Source organism: Stenella coeruleoalba (assembly GCF_951394435.1).
Source record: "Stenella coeruleoalba genome assembly, chromosome: 6".
Lineage (NCBI taxonomy): Eukaryota > Metazoa > Chordata > Mammalia > Artiodactyla > Delphinidae > Stenella > Stenella coeruleoalba.
In genome coordinates, this window is record NC_137151.1 from 85,253,040 (window position 1) to 85,277,001 (window position 23,962).

Below are 23,962 nucleotides of genomic sequence, written 5' to 3' on the forward strand. Positions count from 1 at the left end.
TATATACCTTGTGGTCTATGTGTGTGTATGTATGTGCAGGTATCTTTTTATAATCAGGCATCTTATTAATATTTGTTGATTTCATTGAATTTTGCATCCACTCTATGAAATGGTGGTGGATCTCGTTCTTCAGATGTGAATATATTTATGACCTTGATTCCATAACATGCAAACTTAGACCCATCTGGCCTTTCAGTCGTTTATTCAGCTCCTGCTCTGTTGTGGACGCTGTGCAAGGGGCATCTTCTGCACAGCTCTGTAAGGCTGGATGCATAAACCAAAGCTTGAAGAAGTTGTTAGCTTTCCCTACTGCCCACTCCCTCTCCTCTGTGCTTTTTTTTTTTTTTAAATAAACCACAGCAATGTGTACTTGGAGTTCCCATTCAGATGCCATCTCCACTCAATGCCTTCCACGATAACCGAAGCTGGATTTCTCTGCACTTCTTCAGTACATGGTGCCATGCAAGGTGCCCAGTGCAGCATCGTCTATTGCAGACGAATGTCCCTGTGTCTCTCTCTCTCTTTCTCTTACTGGAGGGAAACTGGGACTCCACCTCATGTCCTTGTATCCTGTGTACCTGGCGGGCACTGGCGGGGGGCTAATCAAAGTTAGATGATGCAGAGTGCTTGACATTTGAACATTGTAAACATGAAAGGTTGATTTTACTGAACAGTCGTAACTGTTTGGTTTGTGGATGTGAGGTGCCTTAGATCAGAATGTGTGTTTCAGTGTTACACAAAGACACACAGAATGGCATACAAGGTGACACATTTTTACGCTTCAAATCAGTAGGGAACACCTATCTGAAAAATCAGTTCGCATTTTGAGAACTTGAAATCATTCTGTTCACTTTAATGAATAAATCATTAAGTCCTAAGGACAATTAGGACGATCGTTGGAATAACTTCTCTTGGGATAGATTTCTCCCCCACCCCCAGGATTGAGTTGCCTTAATAAAGTCATAAAAACTATGAAATTGGTTGAAATAAGCTATGTTGCCGAAAAGCTAAGAAACAGTTGTGTTGGGAATTTGTTCAATTGTATTTACCTTGCTCAGGAAAGGCTATTCTTGTAGACAGTAACTGTGTAGTTACTTTTATGAGAGTTGGGTAATAAAAGATGATTGTTAGTATTCCTTTGTTAAAAGAGATGCTAAAAATACTTATAAGGGCTTTTTGAATTTGAACTAAGAGCCCAGTTGTCTGTTTGTTCTTTTCCCCAGATCAGGTGTGTTTTGTTAATTTCTGGACAGGGGAAATAACATAATTTCCTCCTTACTCTCTGCATTCTCCCAGCCTCTCTCCTTGCATATGCCTTGGGGTTAAGATTTTACAGTTTTCCATGACATGCCTTTGTCAGTAAAAGTCATTTTTTCCCAATTTGAATGTTTTTAGGAGATTGCTCACGTGTTTCTTACCTTCTCCCACACCTCTTTTTGGGGGGACTTAGTGTCTTTCCTGTTCGACTGAGGACAGATTCTCTTCATCTTCATTCCCAGAACCCTCACAGTGAATGAGCATAATGCCTTTCAGCTCATGGGTGCCTGGGAACCTCACGCTTGCGAATGTTCTCACTAGCCTCCGCATACTCTTCCATTTTAGTTATTAGGGGACTGATTCAAGACAGTAGGAACCACCCACACTTCGTTAATTTGTGAGATAAGGCCTGCAGCAGCAAAGACTGATAAGCTGGAATCTGTGCTTTTAACTGCCTGCCAAGCCCCAAGCAGGATGCTGGCCCTGTGGAGGGCTTTCCCCTGTGGCCTCTCATGCTCAGGGCACCATTTGCAGAAGGAAGTCCTTAGCGGCAAAGGGATTACCGCTAAATTCCAAAGAGTGGCTTCCAGGCCCTGAAGGCAGATGTTTCCTCCTTACTGCCTTCATATCTTAAGTCCAGTCCTTTTCCTTCCTGACATAATTTAGTCTTTTTTAAACCTCTTATCTACTTCCTAATGCATGTCTTCAATACCTGGCTTTTGCAATCCACCTTTGAAAAGGAGTCATCATCCCTTGGCCCAGTCCACCTTCACATGCGTCTACAGGAGAAGGAAGTTGTTTGAGGGACACTTAGCCAGCTGGCCTTGGCCGGGGTAGACCTGAGGAACTCCATTATGATTTTGATAATGGTCGGGCCCATGGGGTCGAAGAATGTGAGTGTGCCCCAAAGCTTCTTCATCACAAGAGGATGTAAATAGAATTTCTGGAATCTTGAAAGAAGACTACCCCTTAAGTGCTCTTTGCTGTTTGTCTCGGATAATATTGCATAACTAGCAAGTGAATCAGTGAGATAAAGAGCTTTGTTTGTAAATTCTAATACTGAAGGAGAAGAATTTCTTGTCTAATTACACAGGGATTTCTGTTATTCCTTAAAACGTTATAACACATGTGAACCATTTTATACACACAAAACATTCAAATTCTTTTTATTTTTGGCTGCGTTGGGTCTCTGGCTTTTGTCCCTTTAGTGGTTATATTTGACTGTCCAGAAAGTATTTTTGAGTGACCCATTAAAAAATAATGAGAGACCCTAGTGTACATTGACATTGACTCAGGCAGTCTATGAAATTTCACGAAAATACTGTGGAGTCTGTTTTTTGGAAGCCTGTGTAATTCTAGAGGAAGAAGAAACTCTTTGTGCCTGTTTGTCATGTCTTATTTTAAAACTTGACTTTTGAGCTTTATTTGATGCCTTAATTGTTCTCACTTCAGAACGGATGTCATCTTAAAATGATTCATCCCTGATGAGATTTCTGTTTTGTACCTAATAGAAACAAGCCTTTTCCAATTATGTAGCCAAAAGAAACCCATGTAACTAGTTATGTTTAGGATATAAGAATGCATATGAACTTAGAAAAGTAAGTATTGATAAAATATTCCTAGAAAAATGATTGGAGATAATTAAGTCTCACCTTTACTCTGCCATATGCCATGCCATGGCATAGCATCCTTCTTTTCATTGAGATGACAACTAGGGACCTCTTTGAGTTTAGATGTATAAAGAGAAAAGAAAGTGCAATGCACTTCTTTTTTTTTTTTTTTTTTTTGATCAGTTGTTTTGGCATGGTATGTATTTTTCCATCTTATGTCCTTTTGGCCTATCTATGTCTTCATATTTTAAGTATGACTCCTATAGGAAGCATGTAATTGGGTTTTGCCTTTATATCCATTTTAACATATTCTGCCTTTTAATTGGAGTATTTTGTCCACTAACATTTAGTGTGATTATTGATATGGTTGAATTTAGGTTTACCATTCAATAATTTACTTTCTATTTCTCCCCTCTGTTTTTGTTCTTTTTTTCTTGCCTTCTTTTGGATAATTTGAAATATTTTTAGAATTCCATTTTAATTCTTTTGTTATTTTATACCTCTTTGTGTTCTATTTTGTGGTTATTCATGGTGTAATATACACCCTTGAGTTTTCAAGATCCATATAGAATTAATACTGTACGACTTTAAGTAAAATACAGAAACCTCGCAACCATTTAGGTCCATTTACCATCCATCTCTCTCTAATTCTGTTCTTTGTGTTTGTTTTCATAATCTTTCTTTTTAACTTCATGGTGTACATATGCCCATTGCTATCTATCTTTTTTTTTAATATTAAATTTTTTTTTTTTTTTTTTGGTTGCATTGGGTCTTTGTTGCTGTGCACGGACTTTCTCTGGTTGCGGCGAGTAGGGACTACTCTTTGTTGCGGTGCGTGGGTTTCTTATTGCGGCGGCTTCTCTTGTTGCGGAGCATGGGCTCTAGGCATGCGAGCTCAGTACTTGTGTCTCATGGGCTCTAGAGCGCAGGCTCAGTAGTTGTGGTGCACGGGCTTAGTTGCTCTGTGGCATGTGGGATCTTCCCAGACCAGGGCTTGAACACCATGTCCCCTGCATTGGCAGGCGGATTCTTAACCACTGCTCCACAAGGGAAGTCCCTATTGCTGTCTGTCTTGAAGAGAGGCTCACTTTTGTTGTCTGTCTTCTCTTGCTCTGAGGCTTGGATTGTTAGGAATGCTTACCAGTGCTGTGGCTGTGTAGGAAAAACTGTATTGTTGTAAATATGTTAATTTACCATGCTTGCCCAGGCACACCTCAGAGGCATTGTGGGTTCAGTTCCAGACCACCTCAATAAAGTGAATATCTCAATAAGGCAAGTCACACAAAGTATCTGGTATCCCAGTGCATGTAAAAGTTATGTTTACACTGTATGGTAGTCTGTCAATAAAGTGTGCAACAGCATTATGTCTTTAAAAAAACAGTGTACATACATTAAATGAAAAATACGAAACAACAGGACAGTTATAATAGTAACATCAAAGATCACGGATCACAGGTCACTGTAACAAGTGTCATAATAATGAAAAAGTTTGAAATAATTGTGAGAATTGCCAAAATGTGACCAACCAAGAGACATGAAAGTGAGCAAATGCTGTTGGAAAAATGGTGCCAATAGACTTGCTTGATGCAGGGTTGCCACAAACCTTCAATTTGTAAAGAACACAGTATCTGGGAAGTACAATAAAATGAAGCATATTAAAATGAGGTATGCCTGTCCTGGCATAGGACAAGAATGTAACAAAGCTTTCCAGGATGAAAAAAGTTATAGTTACTTGTAACAAAGAAGTATAAAAACTGATTTTCCCTGAAGTTTTCCCTTAAGATATGATAGGATGAATGTTTCACAGAAGGGCATAACACTAATTTAACAGGGTGATATTTTTCAATTGCGTGAATGTTTCTGAATTGAGAATATGAGACAATTGTAGATGTACAGATACCTACAATAGTATTTTACAAGGAAGGCCAGCATTGTGCCTCTCCTTTAAAAACAAACAAGCAAATAAACAAACAGACCTCAAGGTTACTGTGCAAAACACACCACACACAATTCCCTTGCTCCTTTTCCTTCTCTTCCACGTCCTTGCTGTGGACTGCCTTAGCCCTTAATCGGGTTTAGTATGAGATTAGGAATTGGTGGCACACTTAGAGGTTAGGAATTTTTTTAAAAAACACTTACTTTTTGTTGCTTTTTTTTTTTTTCTGCGGTACGCGGGCCTCTCACTGTTGTGACCTCTCCCGTTGCGGAGCACAGGCTCCGGATGCGCAGGCTCAGCGGCCATGGCTCACGGGCCCAGCCGCTCCGCGGCATGTGGGATCTTCCCGGACCGGGGCACGAGCCTGTGTCCCCTGCATCGGCAGGCGGACTCTCAACCACTGCGCCACCAGGGAAGCCCTTGTTGCTTAATTTTAAAAGCACACAGTTTTTAGGGCCGAACCAGAGCCAGAAAGGAGAGAAATAGTTGAGATTTGTAGATCTCAGTGTAGATGAGAATTTTGAGACAGAGCTATTTTAAGAGGGTTAAATTCAGAAGCAGAATTTCCCTAGTGTGATTTGAAAGGATTCCAGGATTCAGGATTGAATGAAAGGGAATACCATTTTGAGAGAGCTCTTAAAGAAAAAGACTGAAACAGAAAGGTAGAAACAGTTATCTAAGTTCAGGAGAGTTTCCTGAGACAACGTTTGTGCCGTTAAGCACTTTGGCTAATGGAGATGACAAACTAAAAGTCCTCAAATGGATTTGACCGTTTTGGAGAGTGATTCCTCAAGCGCCTCATTAGAGGATAGCCAGAGGGACTGAAAAGTAGGGGGCTGCTTGGGAGAACATAAGCATAAGCTTTAGGCGGTGGTGGGTGATGTGTTGGGTGTCACATCATCTTTTCTGCTTCGTATAGTAGGTGAAAGAAACCTAGAAAGGAAATGGCAGGGTGGAGAGCTTGGAGTTTGGGGAAAAGAAGCCCTGCCATCACCCTTGATGCCCACGAAAGCAGGGCCACGGTGGAGATTAACATTCTGAACAGAAATAAGGTGGAGAAGGGACATAAACACCGACTAGATAATTTTGAACATGAAACCCTATCTTCTGCTCTGACAGAACATAACAGATGAGCCCCAAACCAAGCTTCCAAAACCTAAAAGCGATAGATACAGCTATTTGCAGATAAGCAGCAAACATGCTTGGTGTTGGGGAAAGTTTGGCTCTCAACGAACAGCCGTTTAGCTGATCTGGAAATGAAGGGGGGACTTACACTGAAACGTCAGGCTGTCGCTATTCTTAGAGCTCAACTAGAGGACAGACATCGTGGATGAAACACCGCTCTTGATGTGGTGGGATGAAAACCATGTTTGCCCGTTGTTATCGTCATCGTAGTTCAACAAACCGTTCATTTTTGTGTGTGGTAAATCACAATGATGACACGCTCACAAAATAATGCGAAGCATATGGGTCACAACTGTTTTTAAGTAGAAACTTCTCTAAAGATTTATTTAAGTTCCTTAATTATAGAGCGGTTGGGAAGACTGGCATGTGGTTTCAGTTTAGTTATAAATGTTGGCCGTGGTGACGGGCATGTGCTAACGTTGCCAGAGAGAAAGAGAACAAGATTGGGAGGGAGCTGGTGTCTTTCAGGACCCGCCTGCCCCTTTGTCATTTTTAAGTGAAGTCAAGATCTTTCGTGTTTATACGAAATGAGTATGATGACATTTATGCTCTGCTTGAGATGCCTGTGCCAGTAGTCCAGGCCAATTTTCCCAGCGCTTAAATACTTTAATTGGTAAATTTTCATGGCAGTTTGAAATCAGGGACTCTCCAGAGTCCTGACAGAATAACTATCCCTTTTAGCCTTTATCTGAAATTAAAATATACTCCTCATTAGATGAGTCAAGCCCAGTTTGGGGAACAGCAGTTAAGTATTCTGTCTAGATAGACAAGTGGAAAGTAAGTGTTCGAGCTAGGTGCTTCTTTGACTTGAAATAAACCCATGCCAGGGTCATTTGGTGATCTTCTGAACCCTCGTGTGTGTGTGTCCACATATCTATGTGCACGCACAATCATATGTGGTTATTCACATTAGAAGTCATTTTGCATCCTTTGGGATCTGGTAATAGTGTCATATATAAAGCTAACTTGCAGTCTTAGGAGCATGGGAAAAGGCCTGTGTTAACCCATGAAGGGGTCGGCAGTTGTGTATGGTTGGAAAAGTTCATCTGTATACTTGCCGTAACATGCTTTCCTCTGTTTCTTGCCCATGATGAAAATGACAGCGGCATCACTGAGCTCTTGTCTGGAGGTGGGAGGAGTGGGAGGGAGGAAGGCTAATAAGGAATCTAAGTAAAGCTCTCCTTCCCCTTATGAAGGTCACAGAAGACATGGCTTTCCTGTTCACCACCCTTTACGGAGTGCAGTCCAGTAGGGACTTTGTCAGTACTTGAGAGGATCCACTCATTCATTCATTCGTGTTTTGGTATAGACGATGTCTTACGTTCATATCTCTGTGGGATGCACAAAGATTAATTACACAGCAAGGCTGTGCCCCCAGGAGCTTACACTCTGGTAAGGGATCAGAAGATGTCTGCATAACTAATTATGATACAGAAGGACATTGGACATTTATTCAGGACTCGATCACTTTTAAAGTGCTTTCATACAGGTATACTTAATCCTCTAAGTGGAAGTACATGGCTACATTTTAAATTTTGTACCTGAAGAAAACTCAGCCAGGGTGAGGGACTTGCTCGGGGTCCTTTAGGTGTTAAGTTGGGGGTCTGGGGCCCGGGGAGCCCTGTCCATCTAGGATGCCTCTGCCTCTGGGATTCACTGTTCTGTCTGTTGTCCCAGTATGCAGTGGTGCAGAGGGGCATGCTTGCTTCCTCCTCGGGGATTCAGAGAAGGCTAGAGAAGGATGAGGCCACTGAGCGACCTTGGCACTGGTCGACCTTGGCACACAGCAAGGCACTGGCTGAAGGGATCTGAGGGTGAGGAAGGCATGCTGGACAGAAAGAGATCAGTGTACATTGTTCACATAAGCAAGCTAAAGCAACATGTTACTCAAAAAAGTCCGTTTCTTGCCTTTTCTTTATATGTTCATTCGACAAATGACTGTATTTATGTGCAAGGCTTTGGTTGGAGTCATTGATGTGACGGTTACAAATAAGGCTTGTGGTGACTCTCTTTGGGGGCTCACATCGATCCAGCCAGAGGATAAGGCCACAGATAATCGTAAGAGGATGTGCGGAGAGGGGAAGAATGTGATACACAGGATTTCTGGGTTCAGGTTATGACTGTCCTGGTCTCGGACATGTCATGTCACCTCTCAGTCTCATTGGATCCTTTTTCTTTAAGGATGCAGGTAGCATTCACTTCACAGAGCTACCGTAAGGATGAAATCTGATTATGAACACAACACTTCATTCAGCTCCTAGCACACTGAAGGTGCTCAGTACATTGTCATTATTAATGGCGCCACACACTTCCTGAAGAGAAGCCAAAGTCTGGTTGGCTGAATTGACGCTCTTCCTGTATCCCAGCCCTTCCCCAGGCTCCTTGCCTCCAGATTGGTCTCTCTTACATGCCGTCCTGTGGCCCTGTGATCTCTGTCCAGAGCACGGAACGGAGGTGGTGTGTCCCAGTGGTCAAGAGCACACTGCCAGTGTGACCTTGACAAGTTCTGTCTTCACTTTTTGACACAATTTCATCATCTGAAAATGGGATTAATAATAATTTATTCGTAGTAGTTTTGTTGTGAGATTTAAAATGTTTAAATATGGGGGCTTCCCTGGTGGCACAGTGGTTGGGAATCTGCCTGCCAATGCAGGGGACGTGGGTTTGAGCCCTGGTCTGGGAAGATCCCACATGCCGCGGAGCAACTAAGCCCATGTGCCACAACCACTGAGCCTGTGCTCTAGAGCCTGCGTGCCACAACTACTGAAACCCGTGTGCCTAGAGCCCGTGCTCTGCAACAAGAGAAGCCACCGCAGTGAGAAGTCCGCGCACCGCAATGAAGAGTGGCCCCTGCTCGCCGCAACTAGAGAAAGCCCGCGTGCAGCAACGAAGACCCAACGCAGCCAAAAATAAACAAATAAAAAAATAATAAATTAAAAAAAAAATTAAATATGAAGGGCCTGGGGACCATGCTGGTACAGGGTAAATGCTGCTATGTTTAGCTCTAATTACTCTCTGATAACTATGTGATCCTGTCCCTCTGTTGCTTACATTCCCTCTGGGTGGCTCCTGATCATCTCTGTTCTCCTGATTTGGAGTCTGCCCATCTCTCTAGCGCATCACTCCTCAGGCTTTGCTTTTCAGCAGCTTTTTGTGGTACACGGGCCTCTCACTGTTGTGGCCTCTCCCGTTGTGGAGCACAGGCTCCGGACGCGCAGGCTCAGCGGCCATGGCTCATGGGCCCAGCTGCTCCGCGGCATGTGGGATCTTCCCAGACCGGGGCACGAACCTGTGTCCCCTGCATCGGCAGGCGGACTCTCAACCACTGCGCCACCAGGGAAGCCCGCTAATGAATTCTTTAGGGCTGTGTTTCTACCTCTTAAGATACTCCTACTCCACACCCCTACCCCCTTGAGGTCTGGTTCTGCAATGTTTTGCACATATCTTTTTCCTTGCACTTAACCTATTTTCTATTTTGTATCTCTCTCCCGTGCATTCCTAGCGTGTTCTTCACATAAGGTAGACTCAATAAGTACTTGTTAATAAATGAATTAGAAGAGGAGCTTTCCTATTTTAAGTACAGTATCATATTGTCCCAATTATTTTTCAGTTAGTTAGAGGGAGCAAAATTTACCTTGTTAGTAAATTTTGAGGAGGGGAAGGTCAACATGAGGACTTTCTTGATAGGGGGCCCTTTGTCATCATAGAGCGCACAGGACCGGACAAGAACCACGGCAAACCTGTAGTACCACCTGCCTCTGGTGGACCTTACAGTTTCAACCATCTTGTTTGTGAAGGCAGTAGTTCTGTGTTTAGCTTAGTGATGGTAATATCAGCTATTTGGTATTTGATAACATTTTTCTAATGATTGAAAAAAAATTTTTCTCATTGTTTCGAAACTCCAGTGTATTGTCCTGGAAATAGCAACATTATCCAGTTGTGGACATGTGGACATGTACTCTCTATCTTTAGAGTACTATACATCAGTACCGTTTCAGTTAAGAGAGAATGCATAGGAGAAGGTAACACGGGCCACAAACAATGGATAGCTTTATTTATTTACTTTAAGAATTAGAAAGAAATAAAATGTGATATCTCAGCTTTCTATCTAAAGCGTATCAGTGACCCTTTAAAGAGCCTGTAGTTAGTTATATCTGATAAACACATAATAATGAGCTGAATTTTAAGGACTTTTTTCCCATTATCCCCTGCAGCTTTGCCCTGTCAGATGAAGCATACAGATCCCTAAGAGATCAAGATAAAGACCAGTGTATTCTGATTACTGGGGAAAGCGGAGCAGGAAAAACAGGTAAGGCCACTGGACAATCTTACTTTCTCCTGTAGAAGGGTAGACGCACAGAATGACGATGGCAGAGCGGGTGGGTGGAGCCTTATTAGCATGACGCTCACAGGACTCATGCTGGGAAGGCTAGTGATTAGGATCCTGGAATGTTCTCCAGGAAGGACTTGCCTCATCTCTCCCGTGAAGGAGCAGGCACCTATCAAAAGGGTTCCAACCAATGTGGGAGTGTCTTTCTGGATTCTAGACCTTTCTGTTGCAGTTCCTGCGTACTTCAAGGTCTTTTACCTTCCCTCCAAGACACCAAGGTCTAGTGCGAGGTCTCACCACTTCCCTAAGAAATGCCAGACTGTTTGGGTTTGGAGATCCCACAACCACAGACTATCTCTCTGCTAAAAAGTGAGGGAGGGCGCCAGGAAAATGCTGGATTTCACTGTAGAAAAGTCTTCCTCTGAAGCCTGAAGAATTGAGATTTTTGTACACATTTTTAGACAGGCTGGCAACCTCTCCATAAAACAACCCCTCACATGGGGAGGGAGTGTGCTTTTTTTTTCTTGTGCTTTTAATAAAAGCAATCTGTGTGATTGTCTTGAGTGAGAAAGTGATTTTACACATGGTGCCCAGCTACCTGGAAAACGTTCAAAAGAGCTGTGATCGCTGAGTCCAAACTTAGACAGGTTAGAACTGCTGTTGTCAGTAGGTTTCTTTGATGGAACTGATGAGTCCAGGAAAGAGGAGGATAGTATTTTCATAACTGGTTCATCTGTAAGATGTTCTTGTTTTATAGATAAGACTCTGATCATTGGTCATTTCTGTTAGTTTGCCAAAGTGGGATTTAAATGCTTCAACTTTACTTGGCTATTTAAGTATCAGATTAATAACTTTGATTTCCTGATGCTCAAGAGAAGAAAATCCCCTGTGGATATTTCAGTCAATGACTGAATTCATTTTGTTCGTTAGCCCTTAGTTAGATTTGTGTCTTTAAACTCTCCCTATCTGTGCTGAAATGGCTTTTCTTTCTATACCTATTTCTTCCTCCACTTTCTTAAGGAGTACCTCTTCCCTACCCCTCAGCGTAACTGGAGAAAGAATGGCTAGATAAGATGTGTCCAGCTCCCTTCCCGGAGCCTTTGGAGACATAGGGCACTGTTTCTTTGCAAGGTTGTGCAGGTTCTAGGCTCTGGATGGGCAGAAATGGAGGGGAAAAGAGTGGCATGTAAGAATCTAAGGTAACAGAGAGCACAGACTCATATAATTGGAAGGGATCTTAGTTAGAGACCATTTAGTGTAGGGTCCTCCCCAGGGACAGCCAAACTCCTTTTATAGTGATGCAGGGCTCACTGCTTTGTAAGGTGGCCTGTGGACTTTGTCACACAGGTTTGGGAACAAAAGTTCTTCCTTACCTAGAGGTGAATTCTGCCTCTGTGTATTCGTCTTAACTCTGCAGTCTGGGACCTTACCAAATTAGTCTACTTTCTCTCCTACAGGACAATCACTTAATTCTTTGAAGTCATCCATCAAAGCTTCCTAGGGCTAAAAATCCCTTTTCTTTAAAAATTTCTCATGTGATACACATTCATTTATTCATTCATCTAGGAAAATTCCTGAGTACCTACTAGGTGAAAGGTACTGCAGTAGGTACCAGTGATACATTGGTGAGCCAGACACCATTCCTGTCCTTGTCAAGTTTATAGTGTAGTACAGGAGATAAACAATAGCTCTGCGCTATATATGTACATACATCTAAATGTATACAGGTCTACATACAATTTATATACATAACATTAAGTGTAGTGAAGTGAGGTGTACACTTGTAAGGGTGCGTATACGAACATGTAACAGGAGGATTGAATCTCGTTCCCAAATCCCTCACTGTCATGGTCATATTATTCCAGCGTCTGCCCAGTTTGTCAATATGCTTTATAAAATTGCATCCCAAGAAGTAAACAGAATACTTCAAATTTGCTCCTGGTTATTGTGAAACTATTGCCCTCTTAACGTGGATACGAGACTTCTATTCATGTGGTACGTGTATTGACTCATATTGGTCTTTTCATCGAGCAAGGTGTTATAGGTTTCTTGTATATTAACTTCTGTTTGGTCAGATTTTCTCAGTTGGGTATTGTTCAACAGAATTATTTTAAGCCTACATGTAGAATCTTTTGTTTATGATTCTGTTCCCTCCCATAGAACCACTGCCGTGCCATTGGGAAATAATAATAGTAGCTAACTTACATGAGCACTTACCACGTGTTGGGCGTTGTGGTTAGCATATTGCACGTATGAGATAAGTATTCTTATCCCCATTTTTATGATGGAGAAATTGAGCCACAGAAAGGTTAAACAACTTGCTTAAACTTAGAATTAGAATCCCATTTTCTAATCCTGTCAACCCTACCTCACAGTGAGTAAGTGGCAGAGCTGGGATCTTGAACGCAGGTAGATATATAGCTCTAGAGACCCCACTTGTCTCAGCTCAGGCTGCTGTAACAAAATACCAGAGACTGAGTGATTTAAACAACAGACATTTATTTCTCATCGTTCTGGAAGCTGGGAAGTCCAGTCAAGGTGCCTGGTGAGGACCTTCTCTCTGTGTCCTCACATGGGAGGAGAGTTTAAAAGTGAGCCTGAGCAGTCTCTGGTCTTCTTCCTCCTTTAAGGACGTTAATCCCATCACCGAGGTCCTACCCTCATGTCCTCATCTAAACCTAGTTACCTCCTGAAGGCCCCAGCTTGGAGGTTAAGGTTTCAGCATATGAATTTCAGGGGGACACAAACATTTAATTCATGGCACCATTTTTATCCACTATGCTAAGCTGTATCTTCATACTTTGAACATGATGCTTTTTGAGTGCCATTAAACCCATTGCCCTTGTTGGTAATTTTTTTTTTTTTTTAAACTAGCCTCCAGTGTCTCTTTAAGGCAGGGATTATGTTTTCTTCATCTTTGTGTCCCTATAGCCTGACTTAATGCCTGGGACCCATTAGGCAATCACTACATGTTTGAATGATTGAATAAATGCCATCCTCCAACCCGAGCCTCCTTCTGTGTCTTAATTTAAGAAATTGACGAAAATACTGAATCAGACCAGGACAAAGACTGATCCTGACAACTGAAAATTGAAATATAGTTAATTCATTAAAAGTTAATTTGGCGGAATTCCCTGGCAGTCCAGTGGTCACGACTCTGAGCTCTCACTGCCGAGGGCCTGGGTTCGATCCTTGGTCGGGGAACTAAAAATCCCATAAGCCTCGTGGCACAGCCAAAAAGAAAAAAAAAGTTGTTGTGTTGATTAGTTCTGGATCATCTTTCTTTATCTTTCTATATTCTCTTTAGGGCGGTCACAACTAGTCTCAGATTATGTTTTTGCCTCCTAAACTGTACCCTCCACTCAGTACCTCTTACTTTGTCTTCCAGCTTACACATCCAGTACCTGCTTGACAGTCTATGTGGGTTCTCAGAGGCATCTCAAACTAAGCACGCCCTAAATCGAACTTTTGATTTTACCCTCCTACCCAAACTTCCTGGTCTCAATAAATGGGACCACCCATCAGCCTAGTTTCTCAAGCTAGAGATGTAACTGTCATCCTTGATATTTTCCTTTCCTGTATCTTCCACATGAATCCCATTTTCTAATCCTGTCAACCCTACCTCTAAAATATATCTCATGCCAAGTTCTTTCTTCCTTTTCTTTGTATCCATATGGCGACTCTAGTTAGACTAAGCCACTAACCATTACTTCCTTTGAGGACTGTTTGTAGCAATGTCTAACAGGTCTCTTCTTTTCCCCCTATGCTTGCCTACAGTTTTTTTTTTCACAGACACCAGAATGAGCTGTAAAACTGAAAAGTGGATCAAACCCTTGGCCTGTTAAAAAAATTTTGTTTCGAGTTACCTTTTTGTGTGTGTGTGTGATGAGAACTTTTAAGATCTACTGTCTTAGCAACTTTTTTATTTAGCCTCACCACACGGCATGCAAGATCTTAGTTCCCCCACCAGGGATCGAACCCATGCTCCCTGCAGTGAAAGCGCCAAGTCCTAACCACTGGACCGGCAGGGAATCCCTCTGAGCAACTTTTAAGTATACAATACAGTGTTAACTATAGTTGCCATGATGTACATTAGATCCCTAGAACTTCATCTTATAACTGGAAGTTTGTACCTTCTGATCACCTTTCACCCATCTCCATTTCCCCCTTCTCCTTCTCAAACCAGCAATCTACTCTTCTCTTTGTTTCTATGAATTTGTCTTTTTTTTTTTTAGATTCCATATATAAGTGAGATCATACAGTATTTGTCTTTCTCTGACTTATTTCAGTTAGTATAATGCCTTCACGGTTCATCCGTGTTGTCACAAATGGCAGGATTTCCTCCTTTTTTTTTTTGGCTGAACAATAGTCAGTTGTGTGTGTATACACACACACACACACACACACCACATTTTTCTCTATTCATTTGTCCATAGACCGACCGACACTTGTTTCCATTTCTTGACTATTGTAAATAATGCTGCAATGAACATGGGAGTGCAGATACCGCTTCAACATAGTATTTTTTTTTCCTTTGAATATATACCCAGGAGTGGTATTGCTGGATCATATGGTAGTTCTATTTTTAATTTTTTGAGGAACTTCCATACTGTTTTCCATAGTGGCTGCACCAATTTACATTCCCACCGAGAGTGCATAAGAATTCCCTTTTTCCACATCCTCTCCAACACTTACTTCTTGTGTTTTTTTGATATTAGCCATTCTGACAAGTGTGAGGTGGTATCTCATTGTGGTTTTGATTTGTGTTTCTCTGATAATTAATGATGTTGAGCATCTCTTCATGTGCCTGTTGACCATCTGTATGTCTTCTTTGGAAAAATGTCTATTCAGGTCTTCTGCCCATTTTTTAATCGGATTGTTTGGGGTTTTTTTGGTTGAGCTGTATGAGCTATTTATGTATTTTGGATATTAACCCCTTATTGGTCATATTATTTGCAGATATTTTCTCCCATTCAGTAGGTTGCCTTTCCATTTATTAATCATTTCTTTTGCTGGCAGAAGCTTTTTAGTCTGATGTAATCCAACTTGTTTATTTTTGCTTTTGTTGTTTGTACAACAAAACATATCCAAAAAATCATTGCCAAGACCAGTGTCTAAGAGTTTTCCCCTATGTTTTCTTTTAGAAGTTTCACGGTTTCAGGTCTTACATTTAAGTCTTTAATCCATTTTGAGTTAATTTTTGTGGGTGGTAGTTAATTTTTGTCAGTTCCATTCTCTTACATGTGTATATCCAGTTTTCCCAACACCATTTATTAAAAAGACTGCCTTTTTTCCATTGAATATTATTGGCTCCTTTGTCAAATATTAGTTGACTGCTTATGCATGGGTTTATTTCTGGTCTCTTCATTCTGTTTCATTCATCTATGTGTCTGTTTTTATGCCAGTATCATACTATTTTGATTACTGTAGCTTTGTAGTATAATCTGAAATCAGGGAGTATGATGCCTCTAGCTTTGTTCTTCTTTCTCAATACTGCTTTGGCTATTTGGGGTCTTTTGTGCTTCCATATGAATTTTAGGCTTGTTTGTTCTATTTCTGTGAAAAATGCCATTGGAATTTTGACAGGGATTGTATTGAATCTATAGATAGCTCTGGATAGTATGGGATGTTTTAACAGTATTAATTCTTTCTGTTCACGAATGTGAAATAGCTTTCCATTTGCTTGTGTCACTTAAATTTCTTTCACCAATGTCTTATCATTTTCAGTATACAGATCTTTCACCTCTTGGTTAAATTTATTCCTAAGTATTTTATTGTTTTTGTTGCTATTGGAAATGGGATAGTTTTCTTTATTGCTTTTTAAAATTATTTATTGTTAGTATAAAGAAATGCTACTGATTTCTGTATGTTGATTTTGTATCCTACAACTTTACTAAATTGGTTTATTACTTCTTACAGTCTTTTTGGTGGAGTCTTTTGGATCTTCTGTACATAAGATCCTGTCATCTGTAAACAGAGACGATTTTACTTCTTCCTTTCTGTTTCTGATGCCTTTTATTTCTTTTTCTTGCCTAATTGCTCTGCCTGGGACTTTCAGTACTATGTTGAATAGGAGTGGGGAGGGTTGTCTTGTTCCTGATCTTACAGGAAAAGCTTTCAACCTTTCACCATTGAGTATGATGTTAGTTGCCTGCTTGTCCTGTATGGCCTTTATTATGTTGATGTATACTCCTTCTTTATCTAATTTGTTGAGAGTTTTTATCATGAGAGGATGTTGAATTTTGTCACATGCTTTTTCTGGACTTATTGAGATGATCATATGATTTTATTCTATTAAAATGTGATGTATGTGTTAAATGTGAGGTATCACATTTATTGATTTGCATGTGTTGGACCATCCTTGCATCCCACGGATGAATTCTGCTTGATCATGGTATATGGTCCTTTTAATGTGCTGTTGAATTCAGTTTGCTAGTATTTTGTGAATTTTGGCCCTTATATTCATTAAGGATATTGACCTATAGTTTTCTTTTCTTGTAGTATCCTTATCTGGCTTTGGTATAAGGGTAATGCTGGGTTTGGAAGTGTTCCCTCTTTGTATTGCAAGAGTTTGAGATAGTTCTGGTCTTGGGCTTTTCTTTTTGGGAGGTTTTTGATTACTGACTCAATCTTCTTAGTAGTAATCGGTCTGTTCAGATTTTCTATTTCTTCATGATTCTAGGAACTTATCCATTTCTTCTAGGTTGTCTAATTTGTTAGCATATAATTGTTCATAGTAGTCGCTTATGTTCCTTTATTTCTGTGGTATCTGTTGAATGTCTCCTTTTTCACTTATAATTTTATTTATTTGAGCCCTTTTTCTTTTTTTCTTGGTTAGTTTGCCAATTTGGTTTATTTTTTCAAAGAACCAACTTTTAATTTTGTTAATCTTTTCTACTGCTTTCCTGATTCTCTGTTTCATTTATTTCTGCTCTAATCTTCATTATTTCCTCAAAAAAGCTGTATCTTCTGCGAAGATTGGGCTTAGTTCTTATTTTTCTAGTTTTTTGAGGTATAATGTTAGGGTTTTTTTTTAAGATCTTTCTTTTATTCTTGATGTATGCATTTATACCTATAAAATTTCCTCTTGAAACATTCTTGCTGCATCTCATCAGTTTTGGTATATTGTTTTTCCATGTTTGTTTGCATCAAGCTTTTTTTTACATAAAAATATTTAATAGTTTCCATTGCACCAAAATATAAGCCAAACCCCATGTGCCTGTTACACAAGATTCTGCTTGATCTAGCCTCGACCTTGTTCTTCACCTTCCCCTCATGCTTTCCCCCCTTCTAATGGCAGCTCATGTTACTTTTCACTAAAAGGCTTGCTGTTTATTGTATGTAGCCAGTGTCATTATATAGAGTTTCCCACCCCTTTTTAGATCATTCATTTGAACTCTGGATATAGGCTCTTACCACTGTTTACTCAGAAATTTGTGATATCTTTGGTTGTTTAGAACTCTTTGTTTCCAGTAAGAACTTTAAGAGGACATTGGTATCTTGGGGGAAAGTTTTTGCTCCTTCCGTGTCACTAACCAGTTCTTTTCTTGTGAAACAGAATTTAATTCTTAGAAGCAGTACAGCTTCTTGTTTGCTTCCAGGTTAACCAGTGAAAATGGTGGCAAGGCAAGTTAAAAACTGTGTCCCTGACAGAAGTCATTTGTATTAGTGACATATCTCATGCCACCTACCCCTACCTCAATCCCTTTGACTGTATCTACAAGCCTATTCATTTCACGTGTGTTTCCTTTTCTAAAGCATAAGGGAGGAAGAGATGAAAATATTCCTAAGCCTATTCACTTTTTTAGATTTTTACTCATTCTTCATCATGTCTAAAGATTTCTTTGAGTATCTGATTGTTTCAGTTTGTTCCTGAGTGAGTCATCAGAAGTGGGTTGTGGTCACTGGTTTGATTGGTATTGGCCAGTTCTTCATCTCCTCTGGAACGTGTTCCAAGAAGACAGCACATCCACTCATGAGCCATGTTGGTATATGACCTCCTCCTTCTCAGAGAGTTGTAAACCATACTGCTTCCTCCCGGAGCAAAATTCCATCTCCTGGTAGGCTCGTGTACCTTCTTTATTAAGAAACTGAGTGGAGGTTGCTGTTACTGTTTCACAGGGAGGGCATTCATTCTTTTCTGAGAAAAACAAAAACACCTTATTCCTCTGGTGGAAATCTAGTGGCACATGGAGTTCATTCTTCTTTTCTATATTTTTCTCTTCTCTTTTCTCTTCTATTTTTCTAGTCAATAACTTGTCCTCTTTGTTTCAGTGTCCCATTCACCACTTGAAATCGTATCGTTTTCCCTGGATTTAGTCCCTTCTAGGACCCCTTTGCCCTCTGTCATAAGCTGAAGAATGGACAGCTGCTTCACAGGGTCATCACCTCCTCCTCTGGTAGGAAGCTCTGTTTACAGGTGCTGCTTCAGCAAGAGGCTGGAGAGGGTACCACAGACACCCTGGAGCAGTACGTCTCAAACCTTCCACTGGGAAGCACCAGGTTCCCTTCTCTTGCAGTCTGCTGCTGACCAATACCAGAAAAATAAAATAAAAGAAGACATAGAAAATTCAGGCCCCGATTTCTGTTTAGCTTCCACAGACAAACTACCAAATTGCTACAGAAACTTCTCAACGCCTACTCTCATATGTAGATAGACCAGTAGCAGTCCAGGGGCCGACCAGCTTTTGAGTAGTGCTGGTCGTCAGACCGTACTTTGAGTAGCAACTGTCCAGAAGTCTCTCGAAGCATTTGTCTTGTTTTTGAGCTACCGTGCTTTTTAGATCTGGTGATGTTTCACTTGTCCGTTATCATTAAAATCCTGGGGCTGGGCAGTGGACACCACTCCTGAGAGCTGCTGTTTTTAAGTATCTACTCAGCTATACTCTTTGGTAGCTGCTCAGCCCTTTCTTTACATTTATAGATCCCAATAGCATCTCCTACCTCTCCATTTCCATAGAGACATCTAGTGTTTTACTTATGTATTCCCATCTTTTTCTACTTTTCTTTCTTTTTGAAAGCAGGGGTACAGAAATTGTTTCAAATTGTATTAAGGTTTTAATTGTCATCAGACTATTGTTTTGAGTAGACTCTGTGTTGTTTAATGTCTCTGTTTCATGGAGATTACTTACGGGAAAATGAAATGATGGAAAATAATACAGAGATTTGCAGTACAGTGTGTGAGGAATTTCAAGAAGGGGTTTACTCTCAATTCTGTGGGGAAGAGGAATGCCAGGCCATTTTGGAAATGTCACATTATCTTAGTCACCAAAATTTTTTTTGAATACATGTAGCTATTAGCATTTTTGTGTTAGTGAATGAATGAAAGAAGAAGATAACTAACATTTACTGAGGGCCTGGAACGTGCTATGTACTTACGTATAGCATCCCTTTTCAGTGAGAGTTTTTGCTTAATAGCATATACAGAACCACCATGTAGTATCCGAGGGCTCATTTTATAAGAAGTAATTAAGTTAACGAGGTTGTAAACCCCCCTGGCAGATGATGATGTTACTGGTCTTAAACACTGGAGACACTCTTACACTGTAGGATTGTATAATGTGGGCACTCAGGGAGAGGCGTGAACATTTTGAATCCTTTGGGGGCCTATTTAATTCATTACTGCTGTGCTAAATAAAAAATCCATCATGCCTCATAAAAGTGCCCAACTATTTCTAGGCAGGGAACTCACAATTCACTATCATGAATACAAATAGTTTGTGGGAAATCATTCAAGCACCGATGGGGGCAGGCAGGCAGAACATGAGGGAACCATCGTAACTGCATTTTTCCAAGGCCATCAGAGTAAACTGTGGGCCTGAGAAGATGATCCTGATGTAAGAAAGCATTATAAATTATTTGATTTCTAATTTTACAGTTACATCAGTTTCTAGGAACTCTGCAGCCATCTGCTAAAAGAGTTACAAAGCCTGCCTTGCTCATTAAGACCCTTGGTTCTGAACCCCAAGTGAGCTTGTACTGCTCTACATCTGTGATAGTTTTCTGACTCGGTCAGTGACAGAGATGTGACTGACTGGCTGTAGCCTAAACATCCATGAGCATTTTCCAATGCTGAGTATCTCCACATGGAAGCAGAATAGCTAAGCAAGCTCGAGGCCAAAATGTCGTGAGCTTTGTTTTGTTTCTTCCTCATGCGAGAGAGGCCTCTCTTGACTCACGTGTTTGACATGAATTATCAGATTTTGTGGCCAACTTTCAGAAGCAAAGCAACTTACATATAGTTGTATTTCAATAAAAACATTGCCGTTCATGATTCCTCTTGGAGGAGAGGCTGCGTTTCTCATTGCAAGACCCATGTTTTTTGTACAGTGATCGGGGCAGTTCCCAGCTGCCTGTCGGGTCAGTTTGGATGTGCTGCAGCTGGGTGGTTTTGCAGCACTGCAGACTCAGGACTGCTAAAAAAGGGTGTTCTTCTGTGTTACAGAGTCCTTGTTTCATTGTATACAAACATGGCTTGCTTGATTTAGGCAGTCATACTCTTTAGGTCACTGGACCACCAGACCTTTGTAAGCATAGTCCCTAGAAAAACTTGGGTGTCTTAACCAAGGAGATAGAGAGGTATAGAAGTAGATAAATATGTCAGTATTTGTGTGTGTATAAATGTATGGCTTTCTCTATGCTATATGACATATATGACATAGTTTATATGATATGTATGTGACCTGTGACGTTATTTGTATCTATGAATGCATGCATCGATATTTGTTAACTCCTGGATAAATTTATTAGCTCTGGAAAAAAACCTCAGAATAAGCCTTGCTTGTATTCCTACCTTTTTTTCCTGACACAGTATCTGTGTGGAGCCTGCTCGATTCCATGCGTAGGTTTTCATACTTGCCCATGAGATTCCCATCCTTTTGTCCTCATGGTCACAAATGTCTTTCATTGTTTTCCCTTTCTCATTCACTGATTGCTATTTCACAATGTTTTCTTACATAAAGAATATTATAGTATATGAATTTATATGGTTATATGATTACATATTACATAATTATATAATAACATATAGTAGATACTATTCACAACCCAATGCAAGGTACCAGAGTATGCAGAGTTAAATTAGTTATCATTCTTACCTTAACAGGAATTTAAAATTCCCAGAATCATAAACGATCATCTATAACCCCTTTCCATTCTTTATAGAAATGAATTCCGGTCTAGATATTTTGATCTAGAAATGTTTTGTTATAGGCCATTTGTTCATTAGTGCAGGATATCTGATAACGCTAGATGTTCTGCTGTTTTCTGGTGAGAAGATATTTTGACTTTGAAGACTTCATATTTTGTTTGTCCAACTCAATGCATTTTAAAATTCAACATTCAAACATATATATGCACATAAATCTACCTATGTAAAGTATCTGTGAGTTAGAGAAAATGATGAACTAAGAATGAGTTCTAAGCAATGCTGTTACGATTTGCCAATTTTAAATGCCAGCATTCTTATATCTAGAATGGCGGTGCTTTTCAGTATTTTGAGTACACGTGAAGAATACACCTTTTTGTCCTACGTAGAATCCTTTTATATTTTTACAGCAAACATGCAAGACGTTGTCACTGAGAGTATGATTACTAGATTAATGCATTCGGTCTACTCAAAAGTATTGCCTTGGAAAATGCTTAAGATTTTATGCTGTGCTTGCCAAGGTCATGTTTAATTGGTTCCTATGATAGTCCACATGATTCAAGAACTAGGCTTTGCAGTATGGAGGAGGATGATAATTTAATTCTTGACTCTCCTCAGAAATACAATATTTTTCATTCATAGAGGTTATCACATAAAGTTTTGATTTGGATAAATATGTAAACATTTGAATAAAGATGCAAATTTATTTGAACTTTAGCACAGAAGAGCCAAAGGAAATGAAGCAGAAAACCTCATGAGATAACTGTTACTTCCTGTTTGCAGCATGATGAAATATAATGAAAACAGCCCTCTAAACTACATTGGACCTTGCAACTTGTCCGTACAGGTTTACTTATTTTTTCTAAAGTAGTGACTATCTCATGAACTACTTGAGTTAAAGATCAAGTATTATGTCAGGAAAAAAATAATGAGTTGTCTCTTTTAGACAATGAGACTTTGAAGAAAATTACCCTTAATCCCAGCTTCCAAAAATGAATTATTAAAATGAGCGCAGTAATAGAATTCCTGAAGATAGTTAAGAACCTGAGCATAAAATCTTTTTAACAATTTAGAAAGAAGGATCTTCGAAGTATATTTAAAAATGATATTTGAATTACTTAAATAGATTTTAAAGTTAATAAAACTGATTCCTTGTTTCAATTTAAGTTAACCCATCTTTACATCTCAGTAGATATTGTGGGTTTACATACAATTTAACAGCCATGTGATGTAGGTCCAATCCAAATTCCAATAGATCTGCTCCTGGCGCCATTTTTAAATAGATTTGACCCTGAGAGAATTTGATGCCATTTAGTTCAGGCCATTAAAAGGTCTCTGAGAGGTCAAATCAATGCTAGCAGCCACCAAAGTGTTCTCATTCTTGGTTGATCACCCCCCGCTCCGTCTGCTCCCACACACATACACACAAAGCAGTTTGTCCATGGTGTCCACCCTGGGCCAGAACAGGATTTCCAGAGAACTGGGTGTAGCCATGTATCTGAGGTTGGAGGTTTGGCTGCAGTGAGGTTCATAATCACTGGAATAAGCAATACAGGCTGACCTGGACTTTTACTATTTCTTGCCAGTTTACCTAAAAGAAAACTTAGCTTTTCATGTAAAATATGTACATATATATTTGTTTGCCACTGTCTGGAGTTGTTTTGTCTATAAATGCTTCCACTCTTCTAATAGTGTAATGGGTTGGAAGGCTAGAAATTTAAGTCAAGGAAGAATATACAAAATACATGTGAGAGTGTAGGTGGGGATGGGGACCAGAGAATGCTGCTGAGAAAGGATGATGAGAAAGCCTGGAGGTGAGTTGTTTCAGAGGCCAGACTGTAGGGTTGGAATGTGTGGGTGATGCAGGAGAGTTGGCCCACAGTTGGAAACCAGGTAGCACAAGATGTCAGGAATTTGCTGGGAGGGCAGCCTCACCTGACTTTGAAAGCCAGGGAGCCTAGAAACAAAATATCGCAAAGTGACAGAAGAAGAGTTCCAGTGTGAACTGGTGGGTAGAGGGCAATGTAGCACCAAGAAGTGAAATGAAACGTAATAATATATAAACTCTTTGTTCATGACTGAGGCCAGTTCAGCCTGATGGAGCAGCAGAAGTGTGTCCATACAGTTCACCGGCCTTTAAATAGTTAAACCCTGAGAACGTTGGAAAACGTAGCTCAGGAACTTTACACAATGGAGGATGTGTTAAGGGACTATGCCCTTTGGAGGGAGGGTATTGCAAAGATGAAAAGACTGATGTTTCTCAGCTACAGCCTTTAAAAGGAGACTGCAGAAATCCGCCATCACAGACCACCAGAGAATCTACTTGGACCCATTCTCGTTACCCAGAAAGCAAACTGGAGGGAGATTTAACTCCAACCATTGAAGAAGTACCCAGCATCCCACCACAATCCTCAGCTCCATGAGATCGCCTGCTTCTTCTGCACCATATTTGCTAGCACTCCCCTGAGAACTTTATGGGACCTGCATAGATTCTTGGT

At 40.3% G+C, this 23,962-nt stretch overlaps 1 protein-coding gene across 5 annotated transcripts in view; it reads left to right on the forward strand.

The window, feature by feature from the left end:
• Positions 1 to 23,962, forward strand: part of MYO1B (myosin IB) — a 183,357-nt gene that overhangs the window by 77,073 nt on the left and 82,322 nt on the right. For all 5 annotated transcript variants that reach the window (XM_079925368.1, XM_079925367.1, XM_079925369.1 and 2 more), the window contains one exon: positions 10,203 to 10,297. In XM_079925368.1, coding sequence (XP_079781494.1) covers positions 10,203 to 10,297 — 95 coding nt within the window. The remainder of the gene's footprint in view (positions 1 to 10,202; positions 10,298 to 23,962) is intronic.